The sequence below is a fragment of the Tachyglossus aculeatus genome, chromosome 4, assembly GCF_015852505.1.
Source record: "Tachyglossus aculeatus isolate mTacAcu1 chromosome 4, mTacAcu1.pri, whole genome shotgun sequence".
Lineage (NCBI taxonomy): Eukaryota > Metazoa > Chordata > Mammalia > Monotremata > Tachyglossidae > Tachyglossus > Tachyglossus aculeatus.
The window spans coordinates 47,762,342-47,783,045 of record NC_052069.1 but is presented as its reverse complement, the minus strand read 5'-3'; the positions used below and the strand labels follow the sequence as shown (position 1 = coordinate 47,783,045).

General features: G+C 48.9%; 1 protein-coding gene across 3 annotated transcripts in view; it reads right to left on the bottom strand.

The window, feature by feature from the left end:
• FNBP1L (formin binding protein 1 like) overlaps positions 1-17,566 on the bottom strand; it is a 133,088-nt gene extending 115,522 nt beyond the window's left edge. For all 3 annotated transcript variants that reach the window (XM_038744672.1, XM_038744670.1, XM_038744671.1), the window contains exon 1: positions 17,458-17,566. In XM_038744672.1, coding sequence (XP_038600600.1) covers positions 17,458-17,481 — 24 coding nt within the window. In that variant the 5' untranslated portion in view covers positions 17,482-17,566. The remainder of the gene's footprint in view (positions 1-17,457) is intronic.
• Positions 17,567-20,704: the final 3,138 nt, after the last annotated feature.

The window sequence follows — 20,704 nt, the reverse complement described above, 5'->3', positions numbered from 1 at the left end:
CAAAAATGATCTGTTGGTAAACTCTGCGGAACCGAGGGCTCGCTTCTCGGAGACTAGGAAAACGATAGACCAGGAAAATCTACACTGGCACATTCAGGCTTTTTATAGCTCTAAACATGGTTCATGCAATAAAAATTTACTTTTTATAGAGTCTACCTCCACCTGATCTCGCTCTCTGCATGGACCGAGGATCGAAAATTGAGGCACTTGTAGACTAGTACACAGGGCCCCCCTCTCAGGGTGGCATGTGGAGAGTTTCCAGTCCTCTACCAGTCTCGACTACGGGAGGGAAAGTCAAGCATTGGCCTACACATTCCAGTCCTAGCTTGGCCAGTGGCAGGCAATCTGCTACAAATCAAAACTTCCCCGTGTTGGGTAGCAGCAGCATGGGAGAGAGTCGAGGGCGGAGACTCTGGTTTACTGCACAGAAGGTGGCAAATTTTTTTGTGGCAAATTTTTTTGCGAATTTTTTACCAAGGAAACTCTATGGCTAAAATACTGGAACGATTGCAGGATGGAGAGCGGGGCGTTCTGAGAGAGATGTGTCTGTGGTGTCACTAAGGGTCAGAAATGACTCGATGGCATAAGACAATAAACAGGGCATGCTTTGAAAACCTTTTTATCACACCACATTCCTTAGAACAAAGCACTGTTCTAAGCGCTGGAATAACGGCATTTATTAAGCGCTTACTATGTGCAAAGCACTGCTCTAAGTGCTGGGGAGGTTACAAGGTGATCAGGTTGTCCCATGGGGGGCTCACAGTCTTAATCCCCATTTTACAGATGAGGTAACAGGCCCAGAGAAGTGACTTGCCCAAAGTCACACAGCTGACAATTGGCAGAGCCTGGATTTGAACCCATGACCTCTGACTCCAAAGCCTTTCCACTGAGCCACGCTGCTTTCTGAAGCTGTGATAATGATAATTTAATAAGAAGCTGTAATAATGATAATTTGTAATAACAATTATTATATATATATTATTATATTATGAGAAGCAGCGTGGCTCAGTGGAAAGAGCACGGGCTTTGGAGTCAGAGGTCAGGGGTTCGAATCCCGGCTCCGCCACATGTCTGCTGTGTGACCCTGGGCAAGTCACTTCTCTGAGCCTCAGTTCCCTCATCTGTAAAATGGGGATTAAGATTGTGAGCCCCACATGGGACAACCTGATCACCTTGTATCCCCCCAGTGCTTAGAACAGTAAGCACTTAACAAATGCCATCATCATTATTATTATTATATTTGTTAAGCGCTATGTGCCAGGCCCTGTACTAAGCACTGGAGTGGATATAAACAAATCGGGTTGGACAGAGTCCCTGCCCCACGTGGGGCTCACAGTCTCGATCCTCATTTTACAGATAACTGAGGCCCAGAGAAGTGAGGTGACTTGCCCAAGGTCACACAGCAGCCAAGGGGCAAAGCGGGATTAGAACCCAGGACTTTCTGACTCTCAGGCCTGGGTTCTATAGATGAATAGGGTAAGCGACTAGAGGTCTGCAACCAAACCCTGTATCTCTAGCCCTGTCCCAAACCTGAATAAGCTTTAGTCTTGTATAACGAACCACTGAAAGCTACACGTCAAACACTGTTATAAGGGCCAGGGTAGGTACAAGCTAATCTGGTCAGACACAGTCCCTGTCCCATATGGAGCTCACAGTCCAAGCAGAAAGGAGAGAAGCAGCATGGCTCAGTGGAAAGAGCACGGGCTTTGGAGTCAGAGGTCATGGGTTCAAATTCCAGCTCCACCACTTATCAGCTGTGGGACTTTGGACCTCAGTTACCTCAACTGCAAAATGGGGATTAAGACTGTGAGCCCCCCGTGGGACAACCTGATCACCTTGTAACCACCTCAGCTCTTAGAACAGTGCTTTGCACATAGTAAGCACTTAATAAATGCCACCATTATTATTATTATTATTATTATTATTATTAAGGGATATCCTCATTTTACAGTTGAGCCCACTGTTGGGTAGGGACCGTCTCTATATGTTGCCAACTTGTACTTCCCAAGCACTTAGTACAGTGCTCTGCACACAGTAAGCGCTCAATAAATACAATTGAATGAATGAATGAATGAGGCCCAGAGAAATTATGTGACTTGCCCAAGGTCACACAGCAAGCAATTGGAAGAGCCAGGATCCGAACCCAGGTCCTTCGACTCCCAAGCCCGTGCTCTTTAAACTAGGCCACGCTGTTTCCCGACGCTTTGTTATCAATCAATCGTATTTATTGAGCGCTTACTGTGTGCAGAGCACTGTACTAGGCGCTTGGGAAGTACAAGCTGGCAACATATAGAGACAGTCCCTACCCAACAGTGGGCTCAGCCCACTAACACAGAGAAGAACAGCCCTGCACTGCCTATCTGCAATCTCCGTATGTTAATATGCATTAAAAAAAAACCTTTATCAAACCACAACTTCAAAATATGGAAATTTTCTTTTTTAAAAAAGTACAGGTTGGTTCTTCAGAAATATTATGATACACTGCGATCCTTTAACGAGATCATCAAGACGTGATGTTTATAACACTGTACTGTAACCTTATATAACAGGACGTGCTGTTCTACTCCTTTTAAGTCAATGAACACACTGGCTTTTGCTTGAACCTCTGGTCTCCGGGAATCAAGGGTTTGTCGTCCTCTTTTAAATGTCAGAATAAGAATGATAATAATAATGGTGGTATTTGTTAAGCGCTTACTATGCGCCAGGCACTGTACTAAGTGCTAGGGTGGAGTCGAGCAAATCGGGTTGGACATGGTCCCTGTCCAACATGGGGCTCGCAGTTCCAATCCCCATTTTACAGACGAGAAACTGAGGGCCAGAGAAGTGAAATGACTTGTCCAAGGTCACACAGCAGACAAGTGGCGGAGCCGGGATTAGAACTCATGACCTTCTAAGTGAAGCAGCGTGGTGTAGTGGAAAGAGCATGGGCTTTGGAGTCGGAGTTCATGGGTTCAAATCCCAGCTCCGCCACTTGTCAGCTGTGTGACTTTGGGCAAGTCACTTCACTTCTCTGGGCCTCATTTCCCTCATCTGTAAAATGGGGATGAAGACTGTGAGCCCCCCATGGGACAACCTGATCACCTTGTAATCTCCCCAGCGCTTAGAACAGTGCTTTGCACATAGTAAGCACTTAAGTGCCATCATTATTATTTTAGAGAAGCAGTGTGGCTCAATGGAAAGAGCACGGGCTTGGGAGTCAGAGGTCACGGGTTCGAGTCCCTGCTCCACCAATTGTCACCTGTGTGACTTTGGGCGAGTCACTTAACTCCTCTGGGCCTCAGTTACCTCATCTGCAAAATGGGGATGAAGACTATGAGCCCCACGTGGGACAATCTGATCACCTTGTATCCTTCCCAGCAGTTAGAACAGTGCTTTGCACACAGTAAGCGCTTAACAAATGCCAACATTATTATTATTATTAATCTGACTCCCGGGCTCATGCTCTATCCACTACGCCAGATAATCCCAGTGCTTTATTTTGGTGAGGGCTACCGAGTGTGAAAATAAGAAGGGCCAAACATTAACTGTGAGACGGAGGCTAAAATCAAGGAAACATGGGACCAAGCACTAATTTACCAAATGGATTTAGGAACTGAGCTGCAATAAATCACTGGGCACGGCTGTCAACTCTCATTAAGACCAATCAGGCTTGGCACAAATGATACCGTCCTCTACGTCGTCTTACGGTGAGAATGAAATCCCTGAGGTGCTGCCTCTACTCCTGGCATCGCAAAAAGTCCCTTTTCAGCAGGAAGCCGCTGGGCTTGAAGCCATAGAAATGTGTTCTCCCTTATGGTTAAGAATCTTCAAACCTTCAAAACTGGTCCAGGAGGCAAGGCTTTTCCTTAGACACTACGCTACAGGAAGGATCGTCTTCGCTTTCAATGACTTGGGGGGAGGAAGCACCGTATTCGAAGCCCAGGAAGACTGCTTTCTAAAACTACTTGATGGACTTTAGAAAGTCTTTCGTAATAAGAAAGCCCGGAAGATGCGACAGCCCAGGTGCCGGATGACTACATCGGCCGGCCGGCGCCCTTGCCTTCTCACTTTTGTCTGGGAAAAGTTGTGGCACTCCTCCTGACCGCTCCAACGGCTTCTAGGGGCTTTAGTAGTAATTGTAATAATAACTGTAGTGTTTGTTGGGCGCCTACTGTGTGCCAGGCACTATACTAAGCGCTGGGGTGGATACCAGCATATCGGGTTGGACACAGTCCCTGTCCCACGTGGGGCTCCCAGTCTCAACCCCCATTTTACAGGTGAGGTGACCGAGGCACAGAGAAGCGAAGTGACTGCCCCACGGTCACACAGCAGACGAGTAGCGGAGCCGGGATCAGAATCCATGCCCTTCTGACTCCCGGCCGGTGCTCTACACCTTGCTGCATCTCTTTGCTTCAGGAGAGTTTCTTAAGCTCCCAGGAAATCCCCCCGGCCTGGACAGAAATGCTCAACCAACTGGCAGGAGGCCAGAAAAGATGCATTACTATGTCTTCCTCCCCATGGTAACAATAAACAATAACAATGATCATAATAATAATGGGATTTATGATGTCCTTACTCTGCCCTGAGCACTGTGCTGATTGCTAGGATAGACCCAAAGGTCCCGTGTTGGGCAGGGACAGTGTGTGACCCAAGCGCTTAGCACAGCGCTCTGCACAAGGTAAGCGCTTGTGAGGCCTTCCCAGACTGAGCCCCTTCCTTCCTCTCTCCCTCGTCCCCCTCTCTATCGTCCCCATCATACCTCCTTCCCTTCCCCACAGCACCTGTATATATGCATATATATTTGTACATATTTATTACTCTATTTATTTATTTTATTTGTGCGTATCTATTCTATTTATTTTATTTTGTCAGTATGTTTGGTTTTGTTCTCTGTCTCCCCCTTTTAGACTGTGAGCCCACTGTTGGGTAGGGACTGTCTCTATATGTTGCCAACTTGTACTTCCCAAGCGCTCAGTACAGTGCTCTGCACACAGTAAGCGCTCAATAAATTGATTGATTGATTAATAAATACGACTGAATGAATGATTAATAGTCTATATAACCCCAGTGCTCCGTACCAGTGCCTGGCACAGAATAAGCAACTTTGAAAGTGGGCGAGTTGGCGAGAGAGCCTCACGGATGTGGCCTCGTCACCGGCAGGCCAAAGGGCAACACCGCTAGGCCGGCTTCCTTCGAACGTGACTCTTTCAGTCTTGAAGATGACGCTGCCCATTTGTGGCACGATCAGGGAAGTATCGTTCTCCGGGCTTGGCCGCAGTCTGACCTCTACCAGGCCCGGTTTGGGGAGACCGTCCACGATTTCGCCCGTTTGTCTGGGGAGCCCCATGTGGCACAGGGACTGTGTCCAACCCGCTCTGACTGCACCCACCCCAGCACATCCATTTGTGGGAGGACCTCTGAGAAAGAATCATCATCATCATCATCAATCGTATTTATTGAGCGCTTACTTTGTGCAGAGCACCTGTCAATTGTCAATTGACAAGATTTCTTGTACAAAGAATGACTTGTACAGGTGTGGACTTTATCCTGGAAGATACGGACGGAGGTAAACCTGCTCTGGCCCTTGTCTTCCGGGGGCCAAAGGTTTAAGAGAGGAAGGTGGTTCTCTCCCCCTTCTAGCTGTGAAATCATTGTGGGTGAGGCACGGAACTGCTAACTCTGTTGTACTGGAGTCTCCCGAGCGCTTAGTCCAGTGCTCGATCAGTACTGAGAGCTCACTGTGTGCAGAGCATTGGACTAAGCGCTTGAGAGAGTACAGAAATATTCATAATTGTGATATCTTTTAGACTGTGAGCCCACTGTTGCGTAGGGACTGTCTCTATACGTTGCCAATTTGTACTTCCCAAGCGCTTAGTACAGTGCTCTGCACATAGTAAGCGCTCAATAAATACGATTGATGATGATGATATCTGTTAAGCGCTGACTACGTGCCGGGCACTGTACTAAGCGCTGGGGCCGGTACAAGTAAATCGGGTTTGACGCGGTTCCTGTCCCTGTCCCACATGGGGCTCCCCGACTTTGTCCCCACTTGACATGAGGAAACTTGAGGCCCAGAGAAGTAAGTGACTTGCCCAAGGTCACATGGCAGGCAAGTGGCAGAGCCAGGATTAGATCCCAGGTCCTTTTGAGTCCCAGGCCCGCGCTTTAGCCACTTGACCAGCCTACTCCCCAGTATAACAATAAATACCACTGATTGAAAGAAATGTCTTACCGCCCTCATGGCATAAGACCAAGATACTCAAAGCCAGAACCCAAAACATTCCTAGTCTTAGCCCTACTGCCCCCTTGAGAGCCACAATCTTCAGGGACTTCACACTTTTGCCACTTTCTGAGGTCCAGCTCCAGTTGCCAAACCACTTTGAAGAGCCCAATAACAAGGCGAAAATTTACTACAGTCAATACCATCCCAGGGTTAAACTTTACGAGTCTCATTAATAATTCTATTAGGCAAGAAAATTTGATGTTACATACACTTGCACTTTCAAAAGACAAGCCTAATACTACATTCAAGGGACCCTAGAGGGGGGAGCCCTAATGGAAAGAGCGCAGGGCTGGGAGTTAAAAGACCAGGGTGCTCCGCCGCCGTCCTGCTGTGTGACCTCGGGCAAGACTCTTAACCTCTCTGGTCCCCAGCTTCCTCATCTTGGGGATGATCCCTGCGGCTCCCTCTTTGATAGAGTCCCATTTGGGAAAGAGACTGGATCTGAGCTAATTATCTTGCATCCACCCTCGGGTTTAACACATAATAATTACTGCATTTGAGCGTTTATTATGGAAATACGATTGTGAGCACTTTGAGGCCAAGGACCCTGTCTAATTCTCACTTCTATATTCTTTCCCAGAGCTTTTTTTGTGCGTGGGAGGGGGACGGGGTATTTGTTAGGCACTTACTATTTGCGAGGCACTGTTCTAAGCGCTGGGGCAGATACAAGATAATGGGGTTGGACACAGTCCCTGCCCCACACGGGGCTCACAGTCTTCATCCCCATGTTACAGATGAGGGAACTGAGCCCCAGGGAATAATAATAATAATAATAATAATAATAATAATAATAATAATAATAATAATGATAATAATGGCATTTATTAAGCACTTACTATGTGCAAAGCACTGTTCTAAGCACTGGGAGAATACAAGGTGATTAGGTTGTCCCACATGGGGCTCACAGTTTTAATCCCCATTTTGCAGATGAGGTAACTGAGGCCCAGAGAAGTGAAGTGATTCGCCCAAAGTGAAGTGCCTTGCCCAGGACCACACAGCAGACAGGTGGCACAGCCGGCATTAGAACCCAGGTCCTTCTGAATCCCAAGCCCATGCTCTATTAGGCCATGACGCTTCTCCAGAGCTCGGTACAGTGCTTTGCAAATAGTAAGGGGAGGTCTAATAATAAAAATCACGGTATTTGTTAAGTGTTTACTATGTGCCAGGCACTGTACTAAGCACTGGGGGTGGGTACAAGCAAATCGGGTTGGACACAGTCCCTGTCCCACACGGGGCCCCCCTAGACACACGGGCAAAATCGTGGACGGTCTCCCCAAACCGTGCCTCAGACTGTGGCCAAGCCTGGAGAACGATACTTCTCTTTTTAAATGAGAAACATTCATTCGTATTTAATTATATTTACCGAGCACTTACTTTTCATTCAATCGTATTTATTGAGCGCTTACTGTGTGCAGCGCACCGTACTAAGCACTTGGGAAGTACAAGTTGGCAACTTACGGAGACGGTCCCTACCCAGTAACAGGCTCACAGTCTAGAAGGGGGATACAGACAACAAAACAAAACATGTGGACAGGTGTCAAGTCACCAGAATAAATAAAAATAAAGCCAGATACACATCATTAACAAAATAAATAGAATAGTAAATATGTACAAGTGTGCACAGCACTGTACTGAGCACTGTACTGTGCTGCCTACTGGCTAGAGCACGCGCCTGGGAGTCAGAAGGACCTGAGTTCTAATCCCAGCTCTGGCACCTGTCTGCCCAGTGACTCTAGGCAAATCACTTCACTTCTCTGGGCCTCAGTTACCTCAGCTGCAAAATGGGGGCAGAGTGTGAACCCCATGTGGGACAGAGATTGTGTCCAACCTGATTACCTTGTATCTGTGCCACAGTGTTTAGTTCAGTGCTTGGCTCAAAGGAAGCACTTTAAATGCCAAATAAAAAATACATACCAAAACTCAACTGTTTGCAGACAGCCTCAGCAACTTTGAGAACCACTCCGTGAGTGCCACACCTTATCAGTTCCTTTCCCTGCCATAGGAACGGACAAATCAAGTTGCGGTGTCCATGCCAGCGATGAGTGTACTCCTAGGTGGCCTACTCTCCCCAGGGCAGAGGCCGAAGAATGCCCCTAACGTCTTGTCTCAGCTTGGGGGCATTTAGAGTAACATCGGTTTCCCATTCATGGTACCTTGGCTTAAAAATTGAAGCTCTTCCATAGGCTTGACAGCCTAGGTTTACGCTGTGATTCTTTTCTTGAGCAAAAGGGAAGGTAAGCAGGGGAGAAGGGTCACCAGGACGAAGAAAATGGGGTAATTTGTGGGAAAAGAGGAAGCCAGCATATTGATTTTATATATATGTGTGCGTGTGTATATATACATATGTATACATGTATACATATGTATATATACACACGCACATATATATATATATATATTCCCATGCTTGCATTATTGCATCTAAGAAATAATGCAATAGCTCCTTGAGTTTGTGTGCTTCCTCTGAGAAAGTTAACACAGCAATTCACAATGGTTTCCCAAAAGGAGAGAGACAATGAGAACTAACACAAGGGGATATATATATATATATATATATATATATATATATATATACACACATATATATATTCCCATGCTTGCATTATTGCATCTAAGAAATAATTCAATAGCTCCTTGAATTTGTGTGCTTCTTCTGAGAAAGTTAACACAGCAGTTCACAATGGTTTCCCAAAAGGAGAGAGACAATGGGGAGACAACCACTTGTGCCTAACGTTGGGCCCTAAGGGCAACAGCGCTAGTTTTGGGAGAGTTTTGAGTGTTACCTGTATATATGTTTGTACGTATTTATTACTCTATTTATTTATCTTATTTGTACATATTTATTCTAATTATTTTATTTTGTTAATATGTTTTGTTTTGTTCTCTGTCTCCCCCTTCTAGACTGTGAGCGCACTGTTGGGTAGGGACCGTCACCATATGTTAACAACTTGTACTTCCCAAGCGCTTAGTACAGTGCTCTGCACACAGTAAGCGCTCAGTAAATACGATTGAATGAATTTTGAAACACTCAAAAAGTCCCTTTCTTAATGGGGATGCAGAATTGGTAGCAGTCTAAGAATAAGAACCGAGACAATGTGATTACCTGTCCAACACTCTACCAGGCTCGACAGTCTTTAGAAGGGGGAAAAGACAAAACAAAGAACACTGTACGCTCTGCAAAAATCAGATTTCCATGTCGAGCTTCCAGCACACCCCTCAAAGTTGGGGGTGGCATTCTCCCAAAACTAGCACTGTTGCCCGTAGGGCCCAACGTTAGGCACAAACACATAATAATAATAATAATAATGATGGCATTTATTAAGTGCTTACTATGTGCAAAGCACTGTTCTAAGTACATGTGCACAAAAGGCTCCTCCCTACCCTCTGGCATTCTACATTCAAATTCACACTAGATGAATGTTGCCTAATTTTTTTTTTTAATGGTATTTGTTAAGCACGTCCTTTGTGCCAGGCACGGTACTAAGTGCTAGGGTAGATATAAGTTGATCAGGTTGGACACGGTCCATGTCCCATAGTTTTAATCCCCATTTTACAGAGGAGGTAACAGAGGCATAGGAAAGTTAAGAGACTTGCCCAAGGTCACACAGCAGGCCAGCAGGAGAGCCGGGATTAGTACATAGGTCCTCTGATTCCCAGGCCAGTGTTCTTTTCACCAGGCCACACGGTTTCTCTAATTCCCTAATTACATTCCAGCCAAAACACCTGGTTGGGACAGAACTGGCTGGATTTTAATTCTTTTCTTAGAACTGCAACTCCTTTGGCAAGGAACTAAAAGTTATGGGACATAGTAAGCGCTTATTATTATTATTACATCCCAGGGGGAGAAGGAATCTCTCTCTCCCGCTGCATTTCCCCCAACAACTAATAAAAATAATAATAATAATAATAATGGCATTTATTAAGCGCTTACTATGTGCAAAGCACTGTTCTAAGTGGTGGGGAGGTTACAAAGTGATCAGGTTGTCCCTCTTAGGGCTCACAGTCTTAATCCCCATTTTACAGATGAGATAACTGAGGCACAGAGAAGTTAAATGACTTGCCCAAAGTCACACGGCTGACAATTGGCGGAGCCGGGATTTGAACCCCTGACCTCTGAGCCCACTGTTGGGTAGGGACTGTCTCTATGTGTTGCCAACTTGTACTTCCCAAGCGCTTAGTACAGTGCTCTGCACACAGTAAGCGCTCAATAAATACGATTGATTGATTGACTCTAATGCCCGTGCTCTTTCCATTCATTCATTCAACCGTATTTATTGAGCGCTTACTGTGTGCCGAGCACTGTACTAAGCGCTTGGGAAGTACAAGTTGGCAACATATAGAGACGGTCCCTACCCAACAGCCACGCTGCTTCAACCACTACTTGAGTACTTCTGTGTCAAGCACTTGTTTCCTCAAATGTGACTTCCTTTACCTGTGTTTTAGACTGTGAGCCCACTATTGGGTAGGGACTGTCTCTATATTTTGCCAAATTATACTTCCCAAGCGCTTAGTACAGTGCTCTGCACACAGTAAGCGCTCAATAAATACGATTGATGATGATGATGATTTTAGTGAATTTTCCCACCCCCCAGCTAAAATATAAGCTCTTTGAGGGTAGGGATGCCTATTAATTCTACTGCAGTCTCCCAAGAATCCATATGTACAGTGCTTGGCATACAAAAACCTGGAATTTTTTAAAAAATTCCAATATTCAGCAACACGCAAGGATGATCATGGCATTTGTCAAGCACTTACTCTGAGTCATGCACTGTTTTAAGCGCTGGGGTAGATAGAAACAAGTTAGTCCGACCCTGACCCACATGGGGCTCACCATCCGAGTTAAAAGAACAGGTATTAAATCCCCATTTTACAATTGAGGAAACAGAGATGTACAGAGGAGAAGTACAGGTACAGAGAGGAGTCTTGCCCAGGGTCACACAGCAGGCACGTGGCCGAGCTGGGATTAGAACCCAGATCCTCTGAATCCCAGGCCCGTGCTCTCTCCACGCGACGGGATTTTTAATACTAACGAACAATCAAAAAGTTATTCCCTCTGCAGTTTTTATTATGTTACAATAACTGCGTGTCATCCAGGGACTTGCCAATCACATTTCAAATAAGTGCACTAAGTGGAATGCCATCTTCCAGCTCGGAAAATGAATTTTCTGGCAATTAAAGAGAATTTATCTTTATTTCATTGCATATGTCAAAGCATCGTGTTGGCTTCCACCGGGGCTCAAAACAGATCATATTTTCAACCGATACAGAAGGACAGCAGGGCAGAGAATCCCAGAGAAATTGCCAGGAGTACGATTTGAGAAGCTTGGAGAAAAAAAAATTGTTTGGAGGAATAAGAAACAAATACATATAGTTCACCCACCTACCTATTTGGGGCCCTTTCTCCCCTCCAAAAAATGAATGCTTAGGCAAAATCAGTTATCAGAGCTCTTTAGATTTTGAAAGGGATTACATCTAGAGACTCAACGCTACCAATATTTAAAACAATGCTCTCACTTTAGGGTCCTTTCGACAACGCCAAAAATAATTAAAATATTACTGGTGGACCTAACCTACTTGGTCTCTTCTAAAACTGTCAGGTAATTCAATCAATCAATCAATCATATTTCTTGAGCGCTTACTGTGTGCAGAGCCCTGTACTAAGCGCTTGGGAAGTCCAAGTTGGCAGCATATAGAGACGGTCCCTACCCAACAGTGGGCTCACAGTCTAGAAGGGGGAGACAGACAACAAAACAAAACATATAAGCCAAATAAAATAAATAAAATAAATAGCTTAAATATGTACAAATAAAATAAATAAATAAATAGGGTAATAAATCCGTACAAACATATATACATATATACAGGTGCTGTGGGGAGCACAGCACCCTCGTCCCCCTCTCATCATCATCATCATCATCATCATCAATCGTATTTCTTGAGCGCTTACTGTGTGCAGAGCACTGTACTAAGCGCTTGGGAAGTCCAAGTTGGCAACATATAGAGACAGTCCCTACCCAACAGTGGGCTCACAGTCTAAAAGGGGGAGACAGAGAACAAAACCAAACATACTAACAAAATAAAATAAATAGAATAGATATGGACAAGTAAAATACATAAATAAAAAGAGTAGATGCACCACAATCAAAATATTCTCTGGTTCAGTAGTACGACTATAACCTCGCCTTCACTACCTTCCCGAAGCATCTAGGGAGCAATTAGAAACACACACCTCTCCATATCCTGGAAGTCCCCGTTTCAGTAAAGGAGAAACACGGGATCCGATAAGAATTTGGAAAACAGGCATATTCACATTGTTGTGATTTTTTTTTCCCTTAAACGGTATCTGTTAAGTGCTTACTATACGTGGCAGGCACCGGACTAAACACTGGGATAGATCCAAGCGAGTCAGGTTTGGGCACAATCCCTGGCCCTACATCGGGCTCACAAAATCCTAATCCCCCTTTTCCAAGTGAGAGGAACCAGAGGCCTGGAGAAGTGAAATGACTTGTCCAAGGTCACACAGCAGAGCCAGGATTAGAACCCCGATCCTCCTGACTCCCGGCTCTAGCTACTATGCAACACTGCTTTTCCTGGAGCTCCTGGCTTTTATCTGGGAGACGGTGGGAGAGGAAATTCCCCCTTTTCCTGCCTTTATCCCCCCGCCCCACATTCCCTCCCTCCTGTGGCCTGCTCTGGATGAAGCGTAATCTGGGAGGGCGGACAAAGAGGAGGAGGAAAAGCATGGCCTAGTGGCTACAGCCTGGGTGTCAGAATAATAATAATAATAATAATAATAATAATAATAATAATAATAATAATAATGACGGTATTTATCTGGTAGAGAAGCAGCATGGCTCAGTGGAAAGAGCCCGGGTTTGGGAGTCAGAGGTCGTAGGTTTTAATCCCAGCTCCGCCGCTTGTCAGCTGGGTGACTTTGGACAAGTCGCTTCACTTCTCTGGGCCTCAGTTCCCTCATCCGTAAAATGGGGATGAAGACTGTGAGCCCCACGTGGGACAACCTGATTACCTTGTATCCCTCCCAGTGTTTAGAACAGTGCTTGGCACATAGTAAGCGCCTGTCAAATGTTATCATTATTATTATTAGGTGCTTAATATGTGCAGATCATAGGTTCTAATCCCGGCTCCGCCACTTCACTCATTCATTCAATCGTAATTACTGAGCGCTTACTGTGTGCTGAGCACTGTACCAAGCGCTTGGAAAGTACAATTCGGCAACCAAGAGAGACAATCCCTCTCTGTGCCTCAGTTCCCTCATCTGTAAAATGGGGATGAAGACTGTGAGCCCCACGTGGGACAACCTGATCACCTTGTATCCCACCAGCGCTGAGAACAGTGCTTTGAACATAGTAAGTGCTTAACAAATGCCATCATTATCATTATTATTATTATTATTATTATTAAGCGCTTAATACGTGCAGATCGTAGGTTCTAATCCCGGCTCCGCCACTTCACTCATTCATTCAATCGTAATTATTGAGCGCTTACTGTGTGCAGAGCACTGTGCCAGGCGCTTGGAAAGTACAATTCGGTAACCAAGAGGGATAATCCCTCTCTGTGCCTCAGTTCCCTCAGCTGTAAAATGGGGATGAAGACTGTGAGCCCCACGTGGGACAACCTGATCACCTTGTATCCCACCAGCGCTGAGAACAGTGCTTTGAACATAGTAAGTGCTTAACAAATGCCATCATTATCATTATTATTATTATTATTATTATTAAGCGCTTAATACGTGCAGATCGTAGGTTCTAATCCCGGCTCCGCCACTTCACTCATTCATTCAATCGTAATTATTGAGCGCTTACTGTGTGCAGAGCACTGTGCCAGGCGCTTGGAAAGTACAATTCGGTAACCAAGAGGGACAATCCCTCTCTGTGCCTCAGTTCCCTCAGCTGTAAAATGGGGATGAAGACTGTGAGCCCCACGTGGGACAACCTGATCACCTTGTATCCCCCCACCAGCGCTGAGAACAGTGCTTTGCACATAGTAAGTGCTTAACAAATGCCATCATTATCATTATTATTATTATTATTATTAAGCGCTTAATACGTGCAGATCGTAGGTTCTAATCCCGGCTCCGCCACTTCACTCATTCATTCAATCGTAATTATTGAGCACTTACTGTGTGCAGAGCACTGTGCCAGGTGCTTGGAAAGTACAATTCGGTAACCAAGAGGGACAATCCCTCTCTGTGCCTCAGTTCCCTCAGCTGTAAAATGGGGATGAAGACTGTGAGCCCCACGTGGGACAACCTGATCACCTGGTATCTTCCCCAGCAATCAATCGTATTTATTGAGTGCTTACTATGTGCAGAGCACTGTACTAAGCGCTTGGGAAGTACAAATTGGCAACATATAGAGACAGTCCCTACCCAACAGTGGGCTCACAGTCTAAAAGTACAGCACTTAGAACATCTATGTTGCCAACTTGTACTTCCCAAGCGCTTAGTACAGTGCTCTGCACACAGTAAGCGCTCAATACGACCGAATGAACAGTGCTTTGCACATAGTAAGCGCTTAACAAATGCCATCATTAATCCCTGCCCACATCGGGCTCACAGTCTCCTCCCTTACCTGCCGTGTGACCTTGGGCAGGTCACCTGGTTTCTCTGAGACTCAGTTCCCTCATCTGGAAAATGGGTCTTTAAGAGGCCCGGGTGGGCCAGGGATTGGGTCCGACCCGATTTGCTCGTGTGCACTCCGGCGCTTGGTCCAGTGTCCAGCACAGAGTCAGTGCTGGAAAACTAATAATAATAATGATGGCATTTCTTAAGCGCTTACTCTGTGCCAGTGCTGGAAAACTAATAATAACGATGGCATGTGTTAAGCGCTTACTCTGCGCCAAGCACTGTTCTAAGCGCTGGGGGAAGACAAGGTGATCGGGTTGTCCCTCGTGGGGCTCACAGTCTTCATCCCCATTTTACAGATGAGGGAACTGAGGCCCGGAGAAGTGAAGGGACCTGTGCGGCGGAGGCGGGATTGGAACCCACGCCCTCTGACTCCCAAGCCCGGGCTCTTTCCACTGAGCCCCGCCGCTTCTCCCCCTTTTAGACTGTGAGCCCACTGTCGGGTAGGGACTGTCTCTATATGTTGCCAATTTGTACTTCCCAAGCGCTTAGTACAGTGCTCTGCACATAGTAAGCGCTCAATAAATACCATTGATTGATTGATTGATTATTTTATTTTGTTAATATGTTTGGTTTTGTTCTCTGTCTCCCCCTTCTAGACTGTGAGCCCACTGTCGGGTAGGGACTGTCTCTATATGTTGCCAATTTGTACTTCCCAAGCGCTTAGTACAGTGCTCTGCACATAGTAAGCGCTCAATAAATACGATTGATTGATTGATTGATTATTTTATTTTGTTAGTATGTTTGGTTTTGTTCTCTGTCTCCCCCTTCTAGACTGTGAGCCCGCTGTTGGGTAGGGACCGTCTCTATGTGTTGCCAACTTGGACTTCCCAAGCGCTTAGTACAGTGCTCTGCGCATAGTAAGCGCTCGATAAATACGATTGATTGATTGATTGATTCTCACTCACTCATTCATTCGTTCGTTCATTCATTCATTCATTCATTCGTTCATTCCTTCCAGCCCCGCCCCCGCCTCGGCCGAACAAAGCCGCACGGTCGCGCGCCCAAGCGCGCGCGCGCGCACACACACCCCCCGCACACACACACACACACACACACACACGCAGGCACGCTCGCGCGCACACACACCCCCCCGCACACACTCGCACACACACAGCCGCGCGCTAGCACGCACTCGCGCTCACACACACCCCCCCCACACACACTCGCGCGCACACACCCCCCCCCGCACACACGCTCGCGCAAACACACACACAAACACACCCCCACACTCACGCTCGAGCGCACACACTCGCACACACACACTCGCGCTCACACACACACCCCCACTCACACTGGCGCGCGCACACACATACCCCACAGAGACCCCGCTCGTGCGCGCGCACACACACACAGACACACATTAGTGCACACACGCACACCCGCCCGCACCCTCGCGCACACACACACACACACACACACCCCCCACAGGGACCCCGCTCGCGCGCGCACACACACAGACACACAGTAGTGCACACACACACCCGCCCGCAGACACACACCCAAACCCGCACACACCCTCGCGCACACACACATTAGTGCACACACACACACACCCGCATTAGTGCACACACACACCGCCCGCACAGACACACACCCACACCCTCGCACAGACACTCGCGCTCACACCCCTACACACACACACACACACACACACACACACACAGACGCCCGCTCGCGCGCGCAGATACACACACACACACACACACATTAGCGCACGCACACACACGCTCGCGCACACACACGGACACACGTTAGCGCTCACACACCCCTACACACACACACACACCCGCTCGCACACGAACACACACACACACACTCGCACAGACACACGCGCGCGCGCACACACACACACACCCCGCTCGCACACAAACACACGTACGCTCGCACAGACGCCCGCTCGCGCGCGCACCCACACTCGCAAACACACACACACACACACCCTTGCGAACACCTACACACACACACACACACACACACACACACACCGGGGGCGCCGCCCGTTTCCGCCCTGCCCCCCCCCCCCCCGCCTCCCGGAGGGGAGCCAGTCGGCGCAGCGCTTAGCCCAGTGCTCCGCACCCAGTCCGCGCTCCAGCCATACGAGTCATGAATGAACGATCGAACGAACGAACACGGCGGGCGCGGGGGGGGCCTGGAAACCCCCCACGAATGAATGAACGAACTCGGCGGGCGCGGTGGGGGGGGGGCTAGAAACCCCCCATGAATGAATGAACGAACTCGGCGGGCGCGGGGGGGGCCTGGAAACCCCCCATGAATGAACGAACACGGCGGGCGCGTGCGGGTGGGGGGCCTGGAAACCCCGAAACGTCGCCCGTTCGGGACAATGGGAGGCGCCCCCTCCTCCTCCTCCCGCCGCTAACCGCGCAGTGGCCACCACCTCCGGGAGCCCTCCGGGCCTGCCCCGGCCGGGCCCGGTTGGCGCACAAAGAGGAGCGGGGCAGGAGCCGCCCCCTCCTCCTCCTCCTCCTGCTCGTCCTCCTGCTCGTCCTCCTGCACCCCCGGCCCGCCGCTCGCTCGCTCACTCACTCACCCACAGCTCCGTGCCCCAACTCATGGCGGAATAATTTGGGCTGCCCGGTGCTCCCACGGCCACTGCTCCGGTTGCTACTGCTGCTTCTGCTGCCGGCGCTGCCCGGTGGGGTCTGCCCGTGGTCCGCGGGGCTGGATGGGCGGAGCCGGGGATGGGCGGGGCCGGGCACCGACGGAGGCCACCGACCCACGAGCCGCCGGGACCCGCCGACGGAGGGGCGGAGACAGCCAGACGGGCCCAATCAGGGGGAAGGGGCGGACACAGGGAGAGAGGGCCTGGCCAATCGGGGGAAGGGGCGGAGACAGGGAGAAGAGGCGGGGCCAATCAGGGGGAAGGGGCGGAGACAGGGAGAAGAGGCGGGGCCAATCAGGGAGCAGGGGCGGAGACAGCGCGAGGGGCGTGGCCAGCGGGGCGGGGCCAATCGGGGTGGGGCGGAGACAGGGAGAGGGGGCGGGGCCAATCAGGGAGAAAGGGCGGAGACCGGGAGAAGAGGCGACACCAATCAGGAGGAAGGGGCGGGGCCAGGGTGGGAGAAAGGCGGGGACAGGGAGAGGGGGCGTGGCCCATCAGGGAGAGGGGGCGGGGACAGCGAGAAGGGGCCCTGGCCAATCAGTGGGAAGGGACGGAGACAGGGAGAAGAGGAGGGGCCAATCAGGGAGGAGGGGCGGAGAAAGGGAGCAGGGGCCGGGCCAATCAGGGGGAAGGGGCGGAGACAGGGAGAAGAGGCGGGGCCAATCAGGGAGAAGGGGTGGGGACAGCAAGAAGGGGGCGTGGCCAATCAGGAAGAAGGGGCGGGGACAGGGTGGGAGAAAGGTGGGGACACGGAGAGGGGGCGTGGTCCATCAGGGAGAAGGGGCGGGGACAGCGAGAAGGGGCCCTGGCCAGTCAGTGGGAAGGGACGGAGACAGGGAGAAGAGGAGGGGCCAATCAGGGAGGAGGGGTGGAGACGGGGGAAGGGGCGGGGCCAATCAGGGGGTGGGGCGGAGAAAAGGAACAGGGGCCGGGCCAATCAGGGGGAAGGGGCGGAGACAGGGAGAAGAGGCGGGGCAAATCAGGGAGGAGGGATGGGGACAGCGAGAAGGGGGCGTGGCCAATCAGGAGGAGGGGCGGAGAAAGGGCGGGGCCAATCAGGAGGAAGGGGCTGGGCCGGGGTGGGGGAAAGGCGGGGATAGGTTGAGGGGGCGGGGCCAATCAGGGAGAAGGAGAGGCAAAGGGGCGGGGCCAATCACGGAGAGGGGTGGGGACAGGGAGCAGGGGCCTGGCCAATCAGGAAGAAGGGGCGGGGACAGGGCGGGACCAATCAGGAGGAAGGGGCGGGGGCAGGGAGGGTAGGCGTGGCCAATCACAGGGAAGGGGCGGGGACAGGGAGAAAGGACGGGGCCAATCAGGGAGAAGGGGCGGGGACAGGGAGAAGGGGCGGAGCCAATCAGGGGGAAGGAGGCGGAGGCGGTGGCGGCCCCTACCGGAGCCCCTGGCTGCCTTTTCCCTCAGGGCTGGTGGTGGGCGGTTGCCCTTGGTTACCGCGGGGGGGGAGGAGGAAGAGGGGGATAAGGAGGGCGGGGGGTGGGGGTATGTTTGCTTGCACACGTATGTCCCTGTGTGTTTATTAGTATTAATAAAAATAATAATAATGGTATTTGCTAATAATAATAATAATGGCATTTGTTAAGCGCTTACTATGTGCCAAGCACTCTTCTTAGCGCCTGGGTATTAATAATAATGATGGTATTTGCTAAGCACTTACTATGTGCCAAGCACTGTTCTAAGCGCTGGGGTAGTAATAATAATGATGGTTTTTGTTAATAATAATAATAATAATAATAGCATTTATTAAGCGGTTACTATGTGCAAAGCACTGTTCTAAGCGCTGGGGAGGTTACAAGGTGATCAGGTTGTCCCACGGGGGGCTCACAGTCTTCATCCCCATTTTACAGATGAGGGAACTGAGGCCCAGAGAAGCTAAGTGACTTGCCCAAAGTCACGCAGCTGACAATTGGCGGAGCTATGTGGCTAGCACTGTTCTAAACGGTGGGGTAATAATAATAATGATGGTATATGATGTTAAGCGCTTACTACGTGCCAAGCACTGTTCTAAGCGCTGGGGTGATAAAAATCCCGGCTCTGCCACTTGTCAGCTGTGTGACTTTGGGCAAGTCACTTAACTTCTCTGAGCCTCAGTTACCTCATCTGTAAAATGGGGATGAAGACCGTGAGCACCCCCCCCCCGTGGGACAACCTGATCACCTTGCAACCTCCCCAGCGCTTAGAACAGTGCTTTGCACATAGTAAGCGCTTAATAAATGCCATCATTATTATTATTATTAATAATAATGATGGTCTATGTTAAGCGCTTACTATGTGCCAAGCACTTTTCTAAGCGTTGGGGTAATAATAATGATGGTATATGTTATGCGCTTAGGGACCATCTCTATATGTTGCCGACTTGTACTTCCCAAGTGCTTAGTACAGTGCTTTGCACACAGTAAGTGCTCAATAAATATGATTGAATGAATAAATGTGCCAAGCACTGTTCTAAGCGCTGGGGCAATAATAATAATAATGGTATTTGTTAAGCGCTTACTATGTGCCAAGCACTGTTCTAAGCACTAGGGTAGTAATAATAATGATGGTATTTGTTAAGCACTTACTATGTGCCTAGCACTGTTCTAAGCGCGGGATAATGATGCTATTTGTTAAGTGCGTACTATGTGCTAAGCACTGTCCTAAACGCTGGGTAATGATGGTATTTGTTAGTGCTTACTATGTGCCAGGCACTGTTCTAAGCGCTGGGGGAGATACAAGGTAAGCAGGTTGTCCCACGGGGGGCTCACAGTCTTCATCCGCATTTTACAGATGAGGGAACTGAGGTCTGGAGAAGTGAAGTGACTTGCCCAAGGTCACCCAGCAGACAAGTGGCCCAGCCGGGATTAGAACCCACAACCTCTGACTCCCAAGACCGGGCTCTTTCCATTAAAACTACGCCGCTTCCCTCTATGGTGTAGTCCAAAGTGACAGAAAGGGGTGTCTGTGTGTGTGTGTAATAATTCATTCATTCATTTAATCATATTTATTGAGCGCTTACTGTGTGCAGAGCACTGTACTAAGCGCTTGGGAAGTATATAGAGACGGTCCCTACCCAACAACGGGCTCACAATAATTATGATATTTGTTAAACACTTACTATGTGCCAATCAATCAATCAATCAATCGTATTTATTGAGCGCTTACTGTGTGCAGAGCATTGTAC